Source organism: Fundulus heteroclitus, chromosome 9, assembly GCF_011125445.2.
Source record: "Fundulus heteroclitus isolate FHET01 chromosome 9, MU-UCD_Fhet_4.1, whole genome shotgun sequence".
Classification (NCBI taxonomy): domain Eukaryota; kingdom Metazoa; phylum Chordata; class Actinopteri; order Cyprinodontiformes; family Fundulidae; genus Fundulus; species Fundulus heteroclitus.
This window is the reverse complement of record NC_046369.1, coordinates 12,806,468-12,825,518: the sequence shown is the minus strand read 5'-3', so window position 1 is coordinate 12,825,518 and position 19,051 is coordinate 12,806,468. Positions and strand designations below refer to the sequence as shown.

General features: G+C 41.7%; 1 protein-coding gene across 2 annotated transcripts in view; it reads right to left on the bottom strand.

The window, feature by feature from the left end:
- The window catches only part of gmds (GDP-mannose 4,6-dehydratase), a 271,469-nt gene that overhangs the window by 137,147 nt on the left and 115,271 nt on the right, over window positions 1-19,051 (bottom strand). For both annotated transcript variants that reach the window (XM_012872192.2, XM_036141034.1), the window contains exon 7: window positions 15,982-16,109. In XM_012872192.2, the coding sequence (XP_012727646.2) occupies window positions 15,982-16,109 (128 nt within the window). The remainder of the gene's footprint in view (window positions 1-15,981; window positions 16,110-19,051) is intronic.

Below are 19,051 nucleotides of genomic sequence, written 5' to 3'. Positions count from 1 at the left end.
GTGAATGTTGCTTGTCGGGACTTTGATGCAATCAATTGGTTCCCTTATATAGGATATTTTGGACCAATCTGTATAATATGACCCAATCTGTATAATATGATTCAATTTGATTTTGTAAAGTGCCTTGAGATGACATGTTTCATGAATTGGCGCTATACAAATAAAATTGAATTGAATTGAATTGTAACTACAATTCAACCAAGTATTCACTCAGGACTACAGACTACAAATAGTGAAAGTTAATAGTCAGAGATGTAATTAATTAATTATTCCATTTAGTCCAAAACATTAAACCCAACAGAGAACTCAGATAAAATAACCAGTAAGAAAACTTGACTATTCAGACCTAAAAAAACCCACCAGCTTTAAAATAAGGTTTATAGATACTCTCTAGTAGACTAATACAACATGATAGGTTATGTGTAATTTCAAAACATGTTTGAAGAGGTCATAGTGGTCCATTATTAGGGTGGCAGCACATTTGGGTGCTGTGTGTTTGTGGCATGGAGAAGCCTGAAAGCAGCAGTAGGCAGTTTATTCCTTTAGTCTAGCCCATGAAAGACTAGTTGCTGACAAAAAGAGACAGGTTTTAGGATATTTAGTCCACAGTTCAAATTGATTTATCGCTCTGGTGAAGTGATATATTTAGTAATTCACATATTCAAAAGACCAAATAGTGGCTAATGGGGTATTTGACATAATTTTAATGTAGTCACATAATGACTCGTAACAAACAATTCAGAACCTGAGAGCATTCTGCTCACCGTGATCACCACCAGGGTGAAAGGTGCCTATCCCACTCACATTCTTTTCCTTGGATTTAGATGTGTTTCATAATTTTGGGAAAGCTACAACGAAGTCTAGTGTGAATTGTAAAACAAAAAAATTTGCTTTCTCTATTAAGTCAGACAGCACACATCTTAAATCCTTGCTTACATTGATATGTGGGCGTTGTTATCAGAATATGCAGTTTTTGGGATCAAAACACTGAGAAGAAAAAAACTTTACCATCTTCCATCCATCCATCCATTTTCTAACACGTCTATCCCTTGTGGGGTCGCGAGGGGTGCTGGTGCCTATCTCCAGCTGTCAATGGGGTAGAATGTACCATCTTTCAAGGAATAAAATCAACATATGTAAGATAACAATACCAGCAATAGACTCACAGAAACTCTATCTCCACTTGTCCACTTTGCTCTGTCATTCTGACCAGATGCAGACCCCCCTCCCCCCTTCCCGACGGCACCACCAATCACTTTATTCTCCCTCTTCTCCAAACTGAACTTATAAGAAACAAAAACTACATTCTTAGGATAAGGAAGTCTGTGTTCTAGTGTGTGAGCGCCTGAATTATGAATAATGTATGAGTGGCAGGCCTGATTGATGTGGGGTATACGGTTTCCAACCAGCCAACGGAGGGGCTGCTTGTCCACTGCCAAACCCCAGCGCACTGCGCAGCCGACTTCAAAGGGTGTGGTCTGGACTCGCTCATATACAAACACAAACTCTTTCTCTCTCTAACACTCACACACACAGGCAAATCTCCTGTTGGCATGTGCGTTTCAGGGCTCTCAAACTGGAACACACAGGGTGTTGTGTGCTGCATGGAGGCTGTGGGCTTTGGGCGGAGGGCAGCCTGGCTTTCCACACCTGTGTTTGCAGCGGTAATTGGGGGTGCGTGCTATTTTGAGGCGGCTGGCGTTCATGAGCTCGCGAGCCCAGAACAGCATACACAGAGAGCTCTCAACGGCTGAGGCGTACAGGGCACGTGGGGTGGCGTTTGCTGCGCAGCAACCTGTGTTTTCTCTGGTTACAGAGTGTGAATGCCAGTGGAAAGCTCTAAATGGCGTGTAAATACAAACAGCCAGATTTCCAGTTCTAGGCCATTAAGGAGCTCATCATGGTCTGCCCACGCAGACCTTTATGACACGACAGGCAGCATCCTACAGCCCGAAGGCGGCCACATAAAGAGGCTATGTCTCTGAAATTAATGCTAACTATTTGACAATGTATTTTACACTTTTTCTAGCAGTTTCATCAGCTACTTTGTCATGTCAGGTAAATCAGAGACCAACACATAACAAAAAGGGTAGCAGATCATCAGAGATGGGGTTGTTTGTACCAGAATTTCCTTCGTTGAGCCTACTCCAACAAGACTCACTGAATTCTCTCATCTTCTCCAATTTAGTTGAACAAAAAGTAATGGCACCAAACATTGCTGAGGAATGCTTCCTACATCTAGCTGAATCCATGCCATGAAGACTTAAGACCGTACCAAATACAAAAGAGGTCCAAGCCAGTACTAGTTAGGTGGATCTTAAAATTTTTCTTGTGAGTGCATTTTTATACAAAAATATTTCTTTCAATATTGAATTCCACAGTAAATCTATAAAGCCCGGAAGGCAACATAAGGTGCTTAACACAGTGTGAACATGATTAGACAAGATAACCCTTCTGTTTCTTTTTGTTCCTTAAAGGCCCAGCATGTAAGATTTTCACACTCGCTAAATGTATCACAAATGACCTTTCCGTTAAGAGCGTAATAACCACTGTAGAAGTGGCAGAGTATAACAAATGTGATAATGTCAACATGTCCTCCATGTATCTGGTAGCAAGCTACTGGTAATAGCTACAATCATCGTGTTGAAATGTTTTTTAGCGCTGTTGCCAAGTGTATGTATGTATGTATGTATGTATGTATGTATGTATGTATGTATGTATAGATAGATGTATAGATAGATGTATAGATAGATGTATAGATAGATAGATAGATAGATAGATAGATAGATAGATAGATAGATAGATAGATAGATAGATAGATAGATAGATAGATAGATAGATAGATAGATAGATAGATAGATAGATAGATAGATAGATAATTATCTCCACTCCACCTTGTAATAATAGCTATGCCAATGTAGACTCTTGTTTTCTCTGGGTTAGCACTTCTTTTTATTTTCTTGGTTATTTTCTCTTCCCTCTCACTGGGCAAAGGGTATAAATGGTCCTCCATTTCAACAGAAAACAGACAAAATTATCTACAGTCGTCTTTGCTTGTTTATACTCCTCCACTGAGATCACGTCCTCATATAGAAGATAGGCAGGGAAAAAGGCGTATGGCTGTATGTGTATGTACATGTATATGTATATATACACATGTATATATGTATATGTACAAGTATGTCCCCTTTCAGCTACTGAAATCACAACATGCCATCACAACATGCCAGCACCGACACACATGTGTGTCGGTGCACATATAAACTACTAATTCTAAGTTATGAGAGTGCTTGAATTTTTCATATGAGGTTATTAGAATTTGATATGAATATGTATTTAGAGAAGCACTTCATTTCTGCTAATTAAAAACATGAAAATTAAATAACGTTTATCTTGTGGAGTAAAAAGTCAGGAGAAACAAAGGTGAATTGTAGCTTGAAAATGGCAGTGTGGCAAAAATTAGAGAAAATGTTGGATTTTCTGATTTCTGCACAGCAATGTATTTTAATTTCTGTATGCGTGTGTGTTTTTCAATCTTTCCATTCATGTGGCCTTTCCCGGTTGTTCGCGTTGCAGCATCTCATACCCGACTGTGACTCAAAAGCTCAAGTGATTACACCAGTGTGACCACAAAGTATAGATCTGGTATACTGCAGACTGTCATGGTCTGTCTTGCTTGTTTTGAGGGCAAAGAGGTGAGCTGCTACCCAGTAAAACACTGAGGGATTTTTGAAGATGAGATGTAAACACGTGCTGAGGTGAAGTGTGCTTGCTCATTCTGCTTTCCTCCTCGTGGCCTAATCTCAGCACATCCCTGTGGTAATTACAGCTCATTAGAGCAATCGGGGCCTTTCATGTAGCTGCGGAACATGACCACCGTCTCTTCCTTCTGGCCCACAGGCATAAACAAACACTGGAGCTGGCCGGGCCCCTGGAGCCATGGAGCCTTTGCAGCATAGAGAAGTGAAAGGGATCCCCCTTCCCAACATTACGCCTCCACCTCTCAATATGAGGCCCCACCCACATCTCTTACTTCTTCTTTCTGTCTCCAGCCATTTTTCAAGTTATTCCTTAGTTCCACAGAAAGCCAAAATCAGGGAAGCAGAAGCCAGCTAGCTGTCTGGCTCTTGTGGCTCTGTGACGATGTAATAGGAGGCCTGCTGTATTCCGTGCAAGACAAATTGTATTGCAAATGTCAGGACAGATGTGCAATCATTCAGAATCAGAATCAACTTTATCTGGCACGTTTGTGGGTACAAACAACCAATTTCACTTTGAATTGCAACACTCGTACCGTGCAAAATCCGACAGACAAGTACAGAAAGCAGAACAGCAAACTACAGTCTATAATAGAACAGGGGAGGTTCTTTCCCATACATAGGTACTTATCGGCCCTGTTGAAATCTTTCTCTTTCTTAGGTGCAGGCAGAGGTGGGGAGGTGGGGTTTGGAGAATTACTGGTGGGGGACTTGGGGGGTTTTGTGTTTTGTGTGGGAGTGAGGCGAGAAAATCTTGATGATCGAACCTGCAAAAGAAGTGGTACAGATCCTAAGCTAGGCAGTGAGGATCTTCTGACCAGGATGTCAGAGAGGCTCTCCGGTACAATAAAGGACGGGGCAAAACTGCCCAGGATGTTTAGGAGTTGCTCTCTGGTAAAAGTAGCTGCAGTGTGGAAGCAGGAAACAACTGAAAATTGCAACAACAATAAAACACAGAAAACAAGCAAGTGAGGTATCAAAACAGCCATCTGCAGCAGCATCTTAAAAAAAAAATAATAAATTGGTATGCGTACGTGTGCCCACACCCCAACACATGCAGGATGACTACGGTCAGGCGCAGGATGCAGGAAGATGAAGGACCGGCGAGGTTGGCAAAAGAAGTGCAATGAGTAAATGAAGAAACAAACAGGAAATTTTGAGAGAAGAAAAGAAAAAAAGGACACGCCGTTCAACATTTACTGAGCAAGAGTGAAATGGAGGTGAGGTGAGGTCAACAGAGGTCATAGAGAGTGTAAAGCCAGTAACTCTGGGGTAATTTTAGAATAAAACAAAACCAGCGCTTTCACTGCATGCCAGAAACAGGGGCTCCCCTCAGGTTACACACACACACTCATGTTGCAGGAGATTCTTGATTTGAAAGGAGATTACGAGCGCTCCCTTAGAAAGTGGCCCCTCCTAAAAGCTAATAAGCAGCTCTAAAATGGAAGGTGTTTTAATAAGGATGAAGTGGAACATGAGCAGCAGTGACTGGATGCGTCTTTGTGGCGCAGCTCTGAATGCAGCATCAGTTCTCTCCTCATGCATCAAACCAACGCCTCCATTAAGTATTTCTGCACCAATTATGAACCGGTCTCAGTGTTTACTGGACATTAATGGACATTTTACACGCAGCTTTATGTGAAACCAGCAGACCTTTATAAGCGCCATGCACGTCTTCATGTTTGCTTGCCCATGAGGATCAAGCGTCTGTAGGGGTGTCTAGGACAACTAGATTTAACATGAGTTTGGATTTACTAAAAGTATTATACAAAACAGACAACATAAGGTGGCAATATGGCTTTGTTAAAGCAGGAAACTGTGTTTTCAGTGCTGTGACCAAACAAATGTTTCCATTCTCCTTAAGCCATCAGCGGCATTTGAAGCGGACTACTGGACACACTGTCCTAGGGCTGGATGATGATTCAATAACAATATATATGTATCAATCGATAGACGTATGTAGATGATAGAAAAAAGCATCAAGTAAAAAGTTCAGTAGAATAAAAGTTTTCCTTATGCATTTTACCCATACACGTTAATAATACAGTCATTACACCCTCCCAACCAATCACAAACGCAGACCCAGGAAATGCTCTGTCACCAAGCTCTGCACCCTTCAAAGGGTTCAGAGGGCATACACAGAGAGTACAGAGAGAGCAAGTTTTAAAAACTTGTAGTTTTGGTAAAACGTTGGTTGAATAAAGGGTTGAGTTTGAATTCAACAGGATAAAATAACCAGGACTGCACTTAAGATATATGTTTTGAATTTGTTGATAATTATCGATATCGATCAATATGATTTCTATTTTATTGATACGTTCTTTTCCTATATCGTCCAGCCCTACACTTTCCCTGCCACACTCAATAGAGCACAGACAGCTCTCAGCAGGGCTGAAGGGGAATTTAACTTCTACAGCTGTAACCCCCTAGACATAAAAATACAAAAATCTTGTGGTTGAGTTTTACATGATTAAAAGTTTGTGATTACTTCTACTAATGAAGAAATTCATGACCATTGACAAACATAGGAATTAAAATATTAATATTAAACTAATAGAATCATGTTTACTGCTTCCTTTTTTCGTGAAAGTAGTGATTGAATTAGATAACAGTTTGTATAATTAACAAAAATAACACATTAAAATCTTAGATGCTAAAAATAGGCTTGCCTTTGCTGTCTGAGTCGCCACATGGGAGGAAATGAGGCTGAGTCAGATTAAGACCCGTTTCAGTCCTTGTCTAACGTGATTTGAACAACACTTTAGTAAAAGCATAAAACACTTTCTTTTGGTGCAATGTATCCAGTGTTGGATCCCTAATTGAGAAATCCCTGTTTTTTTGCCAGTTGTTAGATATTTGCTGATTTTTTTATTTTTTTTAAGGAAGCCTACTTAGAGATTTTACAATCATGTTTAGTTATAAAACAGTCGCTGGGATACAGTTTCAGTGAGAGGGAGTTTCATTGTTGCATGTATTCACTTGCCGCCGCTGTAGAGTGAGGGAGATGCAGCACTGCTGAAACACTTAAACAGATTCTGATCCATTTCCTTTTACAACCCAGAGCTGACTGGAAAGATTACATTGAGAAGAAGCCACTTTTATTTCAAAATTTGACTGTGGTGCCTGGATTGAGTAGGACTGAACAAATTCACAAGTCATGGATTAAGATGTCTTGATTAATAATAACATCTTTGTTTAGTTTGCTACCTAAAAAAGAAATATGAATAAGAATAAAAAAGGCTTTGAAGATTAGTCAGATTAGTTGAGGTGATGAGACTTTTTTTTTTTTTTAAAATAAACGTTTTGGGGGAGCAGCTGCTCCCTTTGCTCCATTGTTTAGACGTAAACGGTCTCATTGAAATTCAGATACAAACAGTTCAGTAACATCCAATTAGAACACATCAAGTTGGATTTTTTTCGATTTTCTCTGTAAACATGTTAATTATAAGATATTTGCTCCCTCTGGCATAGATGGTGATTCATATTTTTTTCCTTTGTCTTTCAAAGTAGTAACCAAGCTCAATAAAATATGTTCCTGTGTAAGTAGAAGAAACACTATACCCTTGTTATACTGCATGATTTACCGCTTACTGTTTCACTCTCACTTCTAATAACTAGTAATAGTATGCCAGTTTGTTACCTGCATACTCAAGAGCTAAGATATTTCTCTAAGATATCAACATAACTTTTATATATGAACTTTTCAAATGAGGATAACATGCCTCTTGCACAGATATTCATATTAAGTCATGCGTGCAAAAAGCCACGTTAGGAACCGAGAATGTTACACTGATAAACTGAATTAACATCAGCCAAAATATAAACCTTCCCTTGTAATAAAAAAGGCTTGAAATACGACTTCTATCCCTTAGTCTCTTCCTTCTGCTTGTGATCATACTTGCCATCATATTAGTCTGTCGTGTTTTTGGCGCCACCTTATGAACAGAATTATGATTGGTAGTGAGGATGAAATATATGCCACATGGGGTCTAATGATTGCTAAAACAAGAATCCCTTTTAAAGCCTCACAAATTTACTGCAGCGCGCTGCAAAAGTTCCAGACAAATTGCCAGAACGTGACAAGCAAGGGCCGTGAACAAGCTTGTTTTATTTATACGCAGGGAGCAGCAGGACTGACGCTCCCACATAACTACACACATGACTAAAACATTTACGGTTCCCGTTTTATGCGAACGTGCGCAGTCACAAAGGTCGGGCCAGTCAGACAAAAATGTAACCAAGACAAGAAAACAGACAGAGAGCTGTGTGTGAGAGAGAGAAACGAGCTGATAGTGTCCCTTAGCTTTTGTGATATTTGGCTTAATTTCGACAATCTGGACCAAGAATCTTCCCACGAACCGCTCGACCGTCTGACACTGAGAGAGACGCGGAGAGCGAGGGAGTGTGAAGGCGCAGAAGAGGAGGTCACAAACATTCCAGTCGCAAAGAGTCTGCCAGACTCCTCAGACAATTAAAACGAGATGACCCCGCTGCCCCCAACCCTACAAACATCCCTCAACTCTATTAGGCCTGTCTTCTGCAGCACTGAGGGCCTCTCTCACTCCCTGCATCACACCGATACTCCCTGAAATATCATGACACAAGACTCAGCATTTTTTTACATGACAAGTTTGGAAACGCATCCATCAGAATGCATGGATAAAAAAAAAAAAGTTGTTTCTTTATAGAACAAATCACATGAATTCTTCATACTCATGGAGACTTTCTATTTTTTCTCCCATTCACTTTTTTATTGTAAAGGATGAAAACATTTTAACTGGTAGCTGCAGGTACCTTTTACATTTTCCAGGTTCACAAGGTCATATACCTTGCCTTTATATAGTTATGATCCAAGAATTATACAAAATCACTTTGAAAGGGAGATACGAACCTGATCAGTTTTTTTTTTTTCAAATATTATAATTTTTTCCCTCTGGGTTCTTAAAGAAAATATCAACTTTTCCAATTTAAATATATCTAGAAGAATGCTAAACTAATCTTCTAATGTTGGGGGGTTCGATTTAACCAATTAATTTTATAAGTGGCTGCCAGTGGAGCCTGGAGCAGATTTATCCAAAATTGTAATCAAACCAAAATATATGCATAAAAAAATCATTGCAAATATGAACCTTAAAGACCTCTTTTAGAGCCTTTTAGAATTTCTGACCAGCATTGATTTAACGTCGGGCATGACCAAAATACATGAAAATGGTCCGCATTGTCTCCAAAATTCAGCGTTCAAATTATTATGTTTACTCTGAAGGGGTGTTCTAAAAAAAAATCTTATGTTTTTCCTACAATGCTCCCTCCGAACTAGGGGAAGTTCACTGAAAATACACGTTTTCTCCCAGTTCTCATTAGAAATAGCTACTCCTGCTTCAATTTGCCACTTTTTCTTAATGTGTTCAGGGAGACCTTCACTGCAGAACGAGTAAAACACAAATGTTTTAAACTTCTGTTACAATGTCTCCCAGTGTCACACCGATATATACATTAGGAGACAGTATTTACAGTGTGGCTTCTTATATACTTTTGCATTTCACTCTCAAAACTGCATATCAATGTTGAGCTCATCACTTGATCACAGTTGGTTAGCTTTTGTAAAGTCTCCTGCTTTTTGACAACCGCCACAGCAATACATGAGAAAATCATCAATCAAAAATCATCTGTGCTATTTCATATTTTGAGAAATCTACATAAAGCTGGATTTCTGCCTCTGATGCGCTACTTTCTCGCACTCTCTCGTCTCTGCCAGCTGACTCCTGCCCTCATGTCTTAAATGCTCAGCAGGATCTCTAACCTTCCCACCAGCTTTTCTTTTCTGGAGACGTCAGCCCATCCATTATTTCCTCCTCCCTAACCCTCTCACCTCATGCTCCACTCCATCTTTCCAGGTGGGAGGTTTCTCCTTCGCATGTGTCACGGACGCCACTCCAGCTACAAAGCCATCATCTATCAAACCTGACGAAATTCAGCACTGAAGCTCTAAAAAGGCGGCAGCGCTGCTGCGTACTCTTACAGCTCTGTTACAAACTGCATCCGTTTTTAAATAAAGATACCAAAATGCTATTGGGTCTGTCCGTGTGCCTGCTTTCTGCAGGATCCACATGAAAGCGGAGGATTCTTGCCACATAAAACGTTGACGAGAAAGCAGAGGAAAAACACACCAGAAGAAGAGGGAGCAGAGCATCTGCTTTCATCCTCAACCCAGCGGGGGAGAATTTAGGCCCGTCGGCCTGAAAAAGATCACCAACTGCTTCAAAACACATTTTCGGAAACGGGAGTTAAAATTGAAAAGTTTATCGGTCGCTTTAATTTTTTTTTACGACAAAGAGATATTTGTAATATTTAGCCAAACAAATAAACAGGGAACACTCGTGCTGCTAGGTTAAGATTGCAGTGGAAAACTATCTGCTCCAACTGCCCTGAATTAAATCTAACAAAACTGGACCCCCCCCCAAGTTTATAAACTTGAAATTGCACAATGTGTTTTAATTTCCTAAATTTTCCACAAACACCTACAAGACCTTTGAATCTCAAGCCAAGCTGAATAAAAGACAGACAGGCGGGCAGATGCAACTCGGACTCAGAGAAACTTTCAGGGAGGCACTGGAGGAGACATGATGATAGGAGTGATGAATTGAATGACTTAAAATAGATCTCGAGGGAGGCTCGCTCGCCCCATCTGAGTCCATGTCTTAAATCACCGAACATTGGCCGAGTGTTTTCTGTGGCATTGTACCAGAGGGACCGAAACAAGGCATGGAGAAGTTAAAAATGTTCACGATGCAGAGGATGCAGCAGGGAGATAAATAAAGAGTGATTGTGTAAAAACTGACTCCCCCCCCTGCTGCTCTAAGAAAAAGAGGACGTATCACAGAGATCCACGGCCTAATGTTATTTAATACCTTTCATGAGGAGGCCAAGTTAATGCAATGTGTAGAATATCAGAATAATGGAACTCTAATATTAATTTTTTTTTTCTTTTTCTAGAGAGTCACTTTCAAGATGCCCTTCCAAAGGTTAAAAGTTGACCCTAATGTGTCTGACTCTTGCAATTCACAATTATTAGTCTGATTTGGGTTCTTTTTTATTGTTGTTTTTTACTATAAATTTTACTTTATGGCTTTTTCTTTATTTTTCAGGCTATTTCAGCGTTAATCATGATTAAACAGACCTTATTCAGATTAGGTTATCACTCTGAGCCCGTAGGCTGATAAAGTGTTGTTAACTAAGCTCCCGGTTCGGGTTTAGGGGTCAAATTTCACCTTTAAATAGAATCCCGCATGAACAAACGCGCACCCATACAACAGGTGTTGTTGTTCATCCTGCCTGTGCTGGACGTCTCGTCAACATGACAGTAGCCTCAGTCACAAGCCGTGCCTCACTGAAGCATCTAACCTGGGTCAGAGGTCAGGAAGCTGTCGTCATCGACGGGGAGGTTTCGGTGATGAAACCTAATCTCCTCAGCCCTCTTAGCTCCATTGTACATTTTTACCACTCCAGCTGTGTTCATTAAAAACCTTACATGGCAGGAAAAGGTATCCATCAGACCTGATTCACGGTTATAAAAGCTTATAATAGAAAACATATAAAAGGAAAGAGAAGTTTGTCAGCGTTTTTTAACCAAACAAGATACAGTTTGGCGAACTTTAGTAGACTATGCAGCAAAAGTTTGAATCTCCTCCAGCATTTAACCAGAATGTTTGAATTTTTACACAGGCTATGTGAACCTGTCGACTACATGACACATATTAAGGCCATGTGGACCACAAATGCAGTAAAATGCCAATTGAGAAAATCAACAAAACGGTGCGTTGCCAGATGAAGAGCTAGCGGCGTCAATAACACTATGTATGCTTACTTCCCCACATCGTACGGCTAATAAAGGCAGCCGGTTGCTAAACTCCAGAGAATTGCGGCTCTAATACTACTCCTACTGCTACATGTGACGGGTCAGCCCACAGAAGCTCGTGTGTTCAGACCATGTCGGGGTCACCCGACATGGAGTAGTAAGGAAGGATCACCTCGTTTAAAAAAAACAAGTAAGCAATTTTGTACATAATTTTGTACACATGCATAGCAGTGATGGGTAAGCCTATATAGAGGATATAATTTGCAAGGAGCTGGCATGTTGGGGATGAGCATCATCAGTATGCTCATCCCCAACATGCTCATCCCCAAGTGGTGGCGTCACATGAGCAAAAACTTTTATCAAGCAGATACCACAGAATTACTAGTGATGGTAATAAAAGATGTGAATAGGCAACCATCATCTGTGATTGGTCCTGATCTGCACTGTGACTGGTTAATTAGCCCCATCTGCGGTGATTACTGAAAAGAGAGGCATCAGTGGCTGAAAAAATAGCAGAAGAAAAATAAAAGTGGAGTAAACTGACACCTTCCTGGTGGTAGTGTCACCTTATTGGCTCAATGAAATACCAAGAATCAGACGAGGAATGCCACCCAGGCAACACCGCCAATGACTCACCTTACACAGACCAAAGTATCACTGGTAATCATGTTTTACAGAGAAATAAGACAAAGGGCGGGAGTTTTCTGGAGGTCAGCTTCCAGTCCAGAGTAATAGCTTCAAAGAAAACTATTTAGTACTGCAGAAGATGACATAGAAAGTAAAATCCACAACAGGCCTCCTACACAATCTCCATTTCAAAGTTCCACACGTTTCCAGACAGAATTTTTTCAGGCAATAAAAAACACATAAAAAAAAACATGAAATTGCAGAGTTGTGTGTTACTGTTTGAAGATGCTACAAATCATGAAGCAACACGATGCTATGGTTGGCTACTTTTCTATCTAGAACTCTTCAATCTGTCAAATCTGGATGAAATAAACATGATTCAGAGTTTTGATACTTTCGTTTCTTTGCAAAAGCAGAAAAATAAGAAACTGTAGTGCTTTGACGGGTAAACCAGAGACAGTTTTAAAACACCACATGGGTCCAGTCTACAAAGGTGATCCGCGAAGGTCTAGATGCCTAAAACTGCAGCCAGTATTTTGTTTACTCATTACGTACTAATCTATAAGCCTAATAGAAAAATGAAGTTACGAAATATGTCAAAGATAGAAATGAAAGATAAATCATTAAAAGACGCACGTTTCTGTGATACAGAAACAAGGATTCAGATTTTTTTCTAGCCAGGCCAGCCAGACTGACTTGTGCCGTACACACTGCTTATCAGCCAAAGGCGGGACTAACGGGGTCAGCGTCATCAGGTTAGCACCAATCAGATAACTGCGGATGTGACTCAGAAAACTCCAAGCGACGTGCGCTGTTTTTTTAATTTGTAGTCCGTAAAACACATTATGCAGTCGAGCAAACTTTCCAGGGGATACTTTTTGCCGCTTTTGTCTAAAAAATATAAACGCAAGATAAATGTTGTACTCACATGTACTGTACACTCCAAAGGCACCAAGCAACAGAAATATCCGTATGTATCTGGACTGTTATGGTTACAGAAAAGCACACGCTGCATTATGGGTAATTCTGCCGCTGAGAGTGACGCATTGTAAAGTCCCGCCTCCGGTGTTGTGATTGGTCCGGTCTGTATTAGGCCGGCGGGAATGGAGCCTGACTTGCGCCCCGTGTAATTAGTCTGGCTGGCCAGACTAATTTTTTTTTCCACAATAAGGCATTCAATCTGAAGACTAAGATTCTATTTAAAATTCTTTTTTGTTGTTATTCATAATTACCCACAGCTATAAAGGGAAAAAAGTAAATGTGGTCATTTCCAGATTACTCAAGACATGAACCCTGCAACTAAGTGGCAAAGAAGATTTTCAGATAATGAAAGTGAGGCCCTAATGGAAAAGAAGAAGCCGAAAACATAAAGCCCTTCCAAGCTAGCCCAGCTTTCTTTTCTGTGCAGGAAATGTCTTTCAGCAGCCATAAAAAGAGGAGCTGCCTGTAGAATTTGGGGATCCACACAGCTGTACCAACCATGGACGGCCTGCTGCTGTGCTCATGTAGAGCATTAAGCGAGTAATTCCTGCGGCTTTCTTTTCTCTTTGGCAGACTCGGAATCAGGAATCTGTCCTGTATCACAGAGCCGTTGAACCAAATTAGGCTTTAAACATAGTCAAACTGAAAAATTCCAATCCCCCTTACGGAAAATGAGATCAGGGGGATTTAAATTATTTTATTTGCAGATTTTATACTAAAGCATTGAGCTCCTGACATCTATTTCATATTACGATAATCATAAAGGGCTCCACAGAGAGTGACTGGGCACACTGAGGCCTGTCTGCCTGGCTGCGACGGACACCCGATACCCGGCTGAGACGATGCCCAGCCAGCCGCACGCCTTCAGACGTCGTTAGAGCAGACACATAGCACGCCCCTCCTGCCACCCACAATCCATCCACAGCCAATTAGGAGCAATTTCCCTGTCCTGGGTGGGGTGACGAGAGGGAGACAGAAAGAGAGGAAAAGCAGTTGTCAGCCCAAAGCAGACACACATAGTTCTGTTTACTAAAAGGCAGTTGTTTGGCTGCGCTATTGTGACAGAGGACTGGTAGTTCTGCAAGGGCATTTCAAAGTGGAGACAGTCACCGTGGGGGGTGTTAGTGACAAATGCGGCCTTTGGTGGTCTGGTGGGTAGGCTGGACTTCCAGCAAGTGAGATGGTTCAGTTACATATAACGTACAAAGCTCTCGCAATCTCTGCACTGCATCAGTTCCCCCTCTGTACCTCCAGCTTCTGTTTGGCTTCCTGGAAATAAAGAAGACAAAAAAAAAAAAAAAAAAACTTTCCGAAACAGGAGGTGCCTGATTCACCAGAGCTGGAATGTTGCGGTTCCCACAGGAAACCTGGTGCATCTCAACCCACGGTGTCCTGGACAAGCAAGTCCTCACGCACAAACCTCTCAACAGAAGGTTGCACGTATAAAATGGCAGCCAGAAGATCATATCGAGATGAAAAAAAAATAAATGCTCTCAATGAGATGCAGGAACTAATGTTTTCCTTTCACAATAAGAACATTAATGCTTTTAGTCAAACTTGCATTTCAAGCTAGACTTTACATAAGAGTCTCAAACCTGCATGGATAATTCACCTAAATATGGTTAAGAACGACTAATTTTTGCATTACTGAACCGCTTTTAATATAACAACTGGACAGAAATATGGTTCCCTGGAGACATTAAAAAGTCTGGATGCCAGGTTGTACTTGCAAGTGGCATTTATCAGCAAATTTTACATAATCAGAGACTAAGTGGAGATTAATTTGTGAGCAGCAATTCATATTCACGTATATAAATACTTGTTCTTCTTTTTGACAGTTTCAATCATCCATACAAATATTGACTGGTTTTCCCGTAAAAACTACAGTGACCGAAGCTTCGCTTCCCTCTACAGCCTTCACACTACCCCTAAATAGCCTTAACCAACGTTGCAGAGCTAGCTAGCTCAGACGCATTGACCCCACACTGCGGTCTGCAGTTCAGCTGAAGAAGTACTCCGTGACCCTTTCACCCTCGCTCTCATCTTGAAACCCCACCCTCCTTCCACCGTCACGTGTGCCGCCATCACATCCCAATAACAACACAGTCCGCAGCGAGAGTTTTGCTGTTAGACATGGCAACCCATTGAGCCTTTCATCTCAATAGCCGTGCACACGTGTTACGACCTTGACCTATCACACACTTCAACACACATGCAGGAATGCATGCTTCCATACACACACACACACACACACACACACACACACACACACGTGCACATGGGGGAACACGCACTTTCAAAAACACTCAGCTGTCTGCTCCTGGACGAGGCGACCCCACTGTTCGTTTCATCTCCCCATGCCTCTCTCTGCTTGCTGCTGGCACCATTACCTTAACACAAACACAGTATTTCTGTCATCGTCCCCAGGACGCGGTGTTCTCCTAATATCTCTCTTTCTTCTGCAGCCATTAGGGGATGGCAATGTGGGCCTGAAGGGATCTGGGACATGGGTGAGTTGTGGGAAACCAGAGTAAAGTCTGTGGCCTCACAGCAGGCAGCCCTCGCTTTCTCCTTCTCTATCTCAAAATCTCTTTTGGCAGTGAATCATAGGAGGCTTCATGCTGATCACACATTACGGCCTTAAATGATCTGGGAAAACATGCCCCGTTAATACTTTGTGCACATCTGAACGCTGTTCAGCTTTGAAGCTGTGCACAGACGCTTGCGTGGACTTCTGGGTTGTGTGTTTGTGTGTTTTACCTCCACATAGTCCTTGGCATGGCCCCAGTCTCTCTTGGAGTCCAGGTTGCCTAGGCTGAAGCTCTCCAGTTGGCCCAGGTGAATCTTTGCCACAGAACGGCTGATCTTACGCGTCACAAAGTTCGCACCTGAAACAAATTAGGGTTCAGGATGTAAAACAAAGGGTTCAGTTCATTTTAACAGTCATCAACTGATGAGCAAGAAACAAGGAGCAAAGGCAGTGCTGAGGAAAAGTTTTTGCCCTGTTTCAGTTTCTCTTTTTAAAAACTGTTTAAGATCATCTTATAAATTTTATTTTCAGAAAAAACATAAGAGTACGTACGAAATACAATTTTGCAATGATAATATAATTTACAATAGAGGGGGTAGCTATTCAAACCACCCGAGTCCGATGTGTGAAAGTAATCAACTTCTTGGTAAATCTAATTAACTATGATTATCCACATTCTCTAGTGAAATTGAAGTTGAGTCCGATTGCACGAGCCAAAGTAATGGCTGATCACTGCATGACCTGTAAGAAAATCAAGAAGTCACCTAAATGGTAAATGGCTTGTAGTTGTACAGCACTTCAACTAGTCTTGACAACCTCCAAAGCGCTTCACACTACAGATTCGTCATTCACACCCTGACGGTGGTGAGCTATGTTAGTAACTACAGCTGCCGTGGGGCAGACTGATAGAGGTGAGGCTGCCATGCACTGGTGCCACCGGGCCCTCTGACCACTACTAGCAGGCCATGCAGGTGAAGTGTCTTGCTCAAGGACACAACAATGGAGACAGTCAGAGCAGGGGATCCAACCGGCAACCCGCCAATTTCAGGACGAACTCCCTAACCTCTGCGCCACTGTCGCCCTAAACTTAGAGCCCATCTCACAACATTAAGGCTAATAGGCTGAAAGACCTCAAAAAAGTTTTGATCTCAAGAAGATCACGTAAGAGTCAGGCATTCGAAAATTACTCCAAGAGGGTGTCAACAGCTCATCCAGGAGGACAAAAAAGATCCCAGAAGAATATGTGAAGCACCACAAATGGACAACTTGATGGTAGTGTGATTGTCTACAGCTGCTTACGTGTGTCAAGATCCGGACAACTTGCCATAGTAGATGGAACCATGAGAACATCTTAAGAATAGTTTACAACATTCAGCTATAGTGCACATGGGTTATGCAGCTGGACAACAATCCAAAGCACATCAGTGAGTCTACCTCTGATTGGCATAGTCACCGTAAAAGCATCAAGCAGTTATCAAAAATGTTTAATGTTAGTAGGTTCTGCCAAGGGAGGTAGCGCCAGTTATCAGGTTTGGGGCCAATTGCTTTTTCGCATCGGGCCAGTTAGCAGCCTTTTAAGCCTATACAATTACTTGTTACTTGAAAATGGGGATATATTTATCCAAAACGTAAAATCAATTTGACATTCTGAAATATTTAAGCGTGACAACAAAACAAAACAGAACATGTATGCGGCAAATATTTCACAGCGCCGTAAGTGAACTCAAGACCTGATCGTTGGACATAAAAATTCCAGAGACGCATACTAATATACTGCATATTTCTGCTACACCACACACGCGCTGACATATACAGACTTCCAAACCCCCGATACTTTTCCGCCCCTCTCTAGCCAAAGCAAGAAATTCGAAATGTAACTCTGAGGCAAATCAATTCGTTACCAACTCGCATTACAGCCGCAAGACCTTTTTTAGAATCCTTCCCTCTCATTTTCTTCTCTAATTCACTGTTTTGGTGTCAAATCTGGGCTTGATGCCAACACAAATCTCAGGCCATCTGTCTGTAAACATAAAAAAAGGAACAGGGACATTCCACATGGGGGAAAAGAGGGGAAAAAAATGACCGATCCGGACCACCGTGGCGTTGCCCGTGTAGCATCAAGTCAAAAACCACCACAATGACATCTGCCAGATCGGCACCATGGTGCTCCTCATCTGAGCCGGCACATGTGGCGATTTTATCTGCAGCAGGACAAACAAGCTTCTAATGAGAGTTTCTGTGTGGCTACAATGGTTAGACATGCCTTTGGGTATTTTGTCTGGACGGAGTGGGTCGGTGTCGTGTTCTTTACTCGTGCTGTGGCGAGTCTGTGAATAAATGGCGAAGCCCTTCCAACTCAAACACAGCATTATATTGATGGAAACCAACATTAAATATTAGGGTGTCATGTCGAATAAAGTCACCATCTACGTTGAAGCAGCTAAAATAAAGTTTGAGGAGTTGAACTCATCTGATCCGCCGGTTCAAAAGGCCAAACTGGAAGACGTGAGAGTCTAATGTCAAAGGTGCTGCGCAAGTGTATCAAGCAGCATTTGCTATTTTTCATTTAGGCAACATATCTCCCACAACCTCGTGCTCGCCTCTCTGAGAGCTGCTGCATGCAAGCTGAATGCTGCCTTTAAGCCCCGAGTCCATCCAGGCTGTAACAGCTCAGCCCTGGCTCCACACTGTATCACTGTTCCCCTGACATGGAGCAGAGCCTCTATTTAGACACAGGAAAATCCCATGTACCCAATCATGCGAATGCACTAAATTTGTAGTAATTATTTCATAGGAAAGCGACAGCCCTGGGCAGGCTGAGCAGAAACAGACCAGGGGAAGGGTAGACATGCTTGTTTAAGAAAATACAGCTTGTGTGTTGGTGGTGGGTCACATGGCCCCCCTGTGTCAACGCCTCTTTGTTGCCAGGTTGGAATAAGGTCTAATGAAGTTTATATTAAAAAAAAAGTGATAATTTGTTTTACAATCAATATTTGTGACAGGTACATTCAGAAATCGCACACGTCCACACAGCGTAGATAAATTGTCAATGGAAACCCCCTTCCATGTTAGACCTTTCCTGTCTTTGCCTGATCATGTATAATCTGGCCTCAGGGCCTTTTTCTCCAACCTGGCAGTTCATCTGTTCTGGCAGATACCAGCGCTCCCGCTAACTGTAGTCAGACGCTAAGCAACAATTACTCATCTGCCGCTGACACAGACGTGGATGTCAGTTTTCCTCTCATCCATATCAGCTAGACAGGCTCTTATTTCATAGCAGAGAGTGGGACATTCATCACA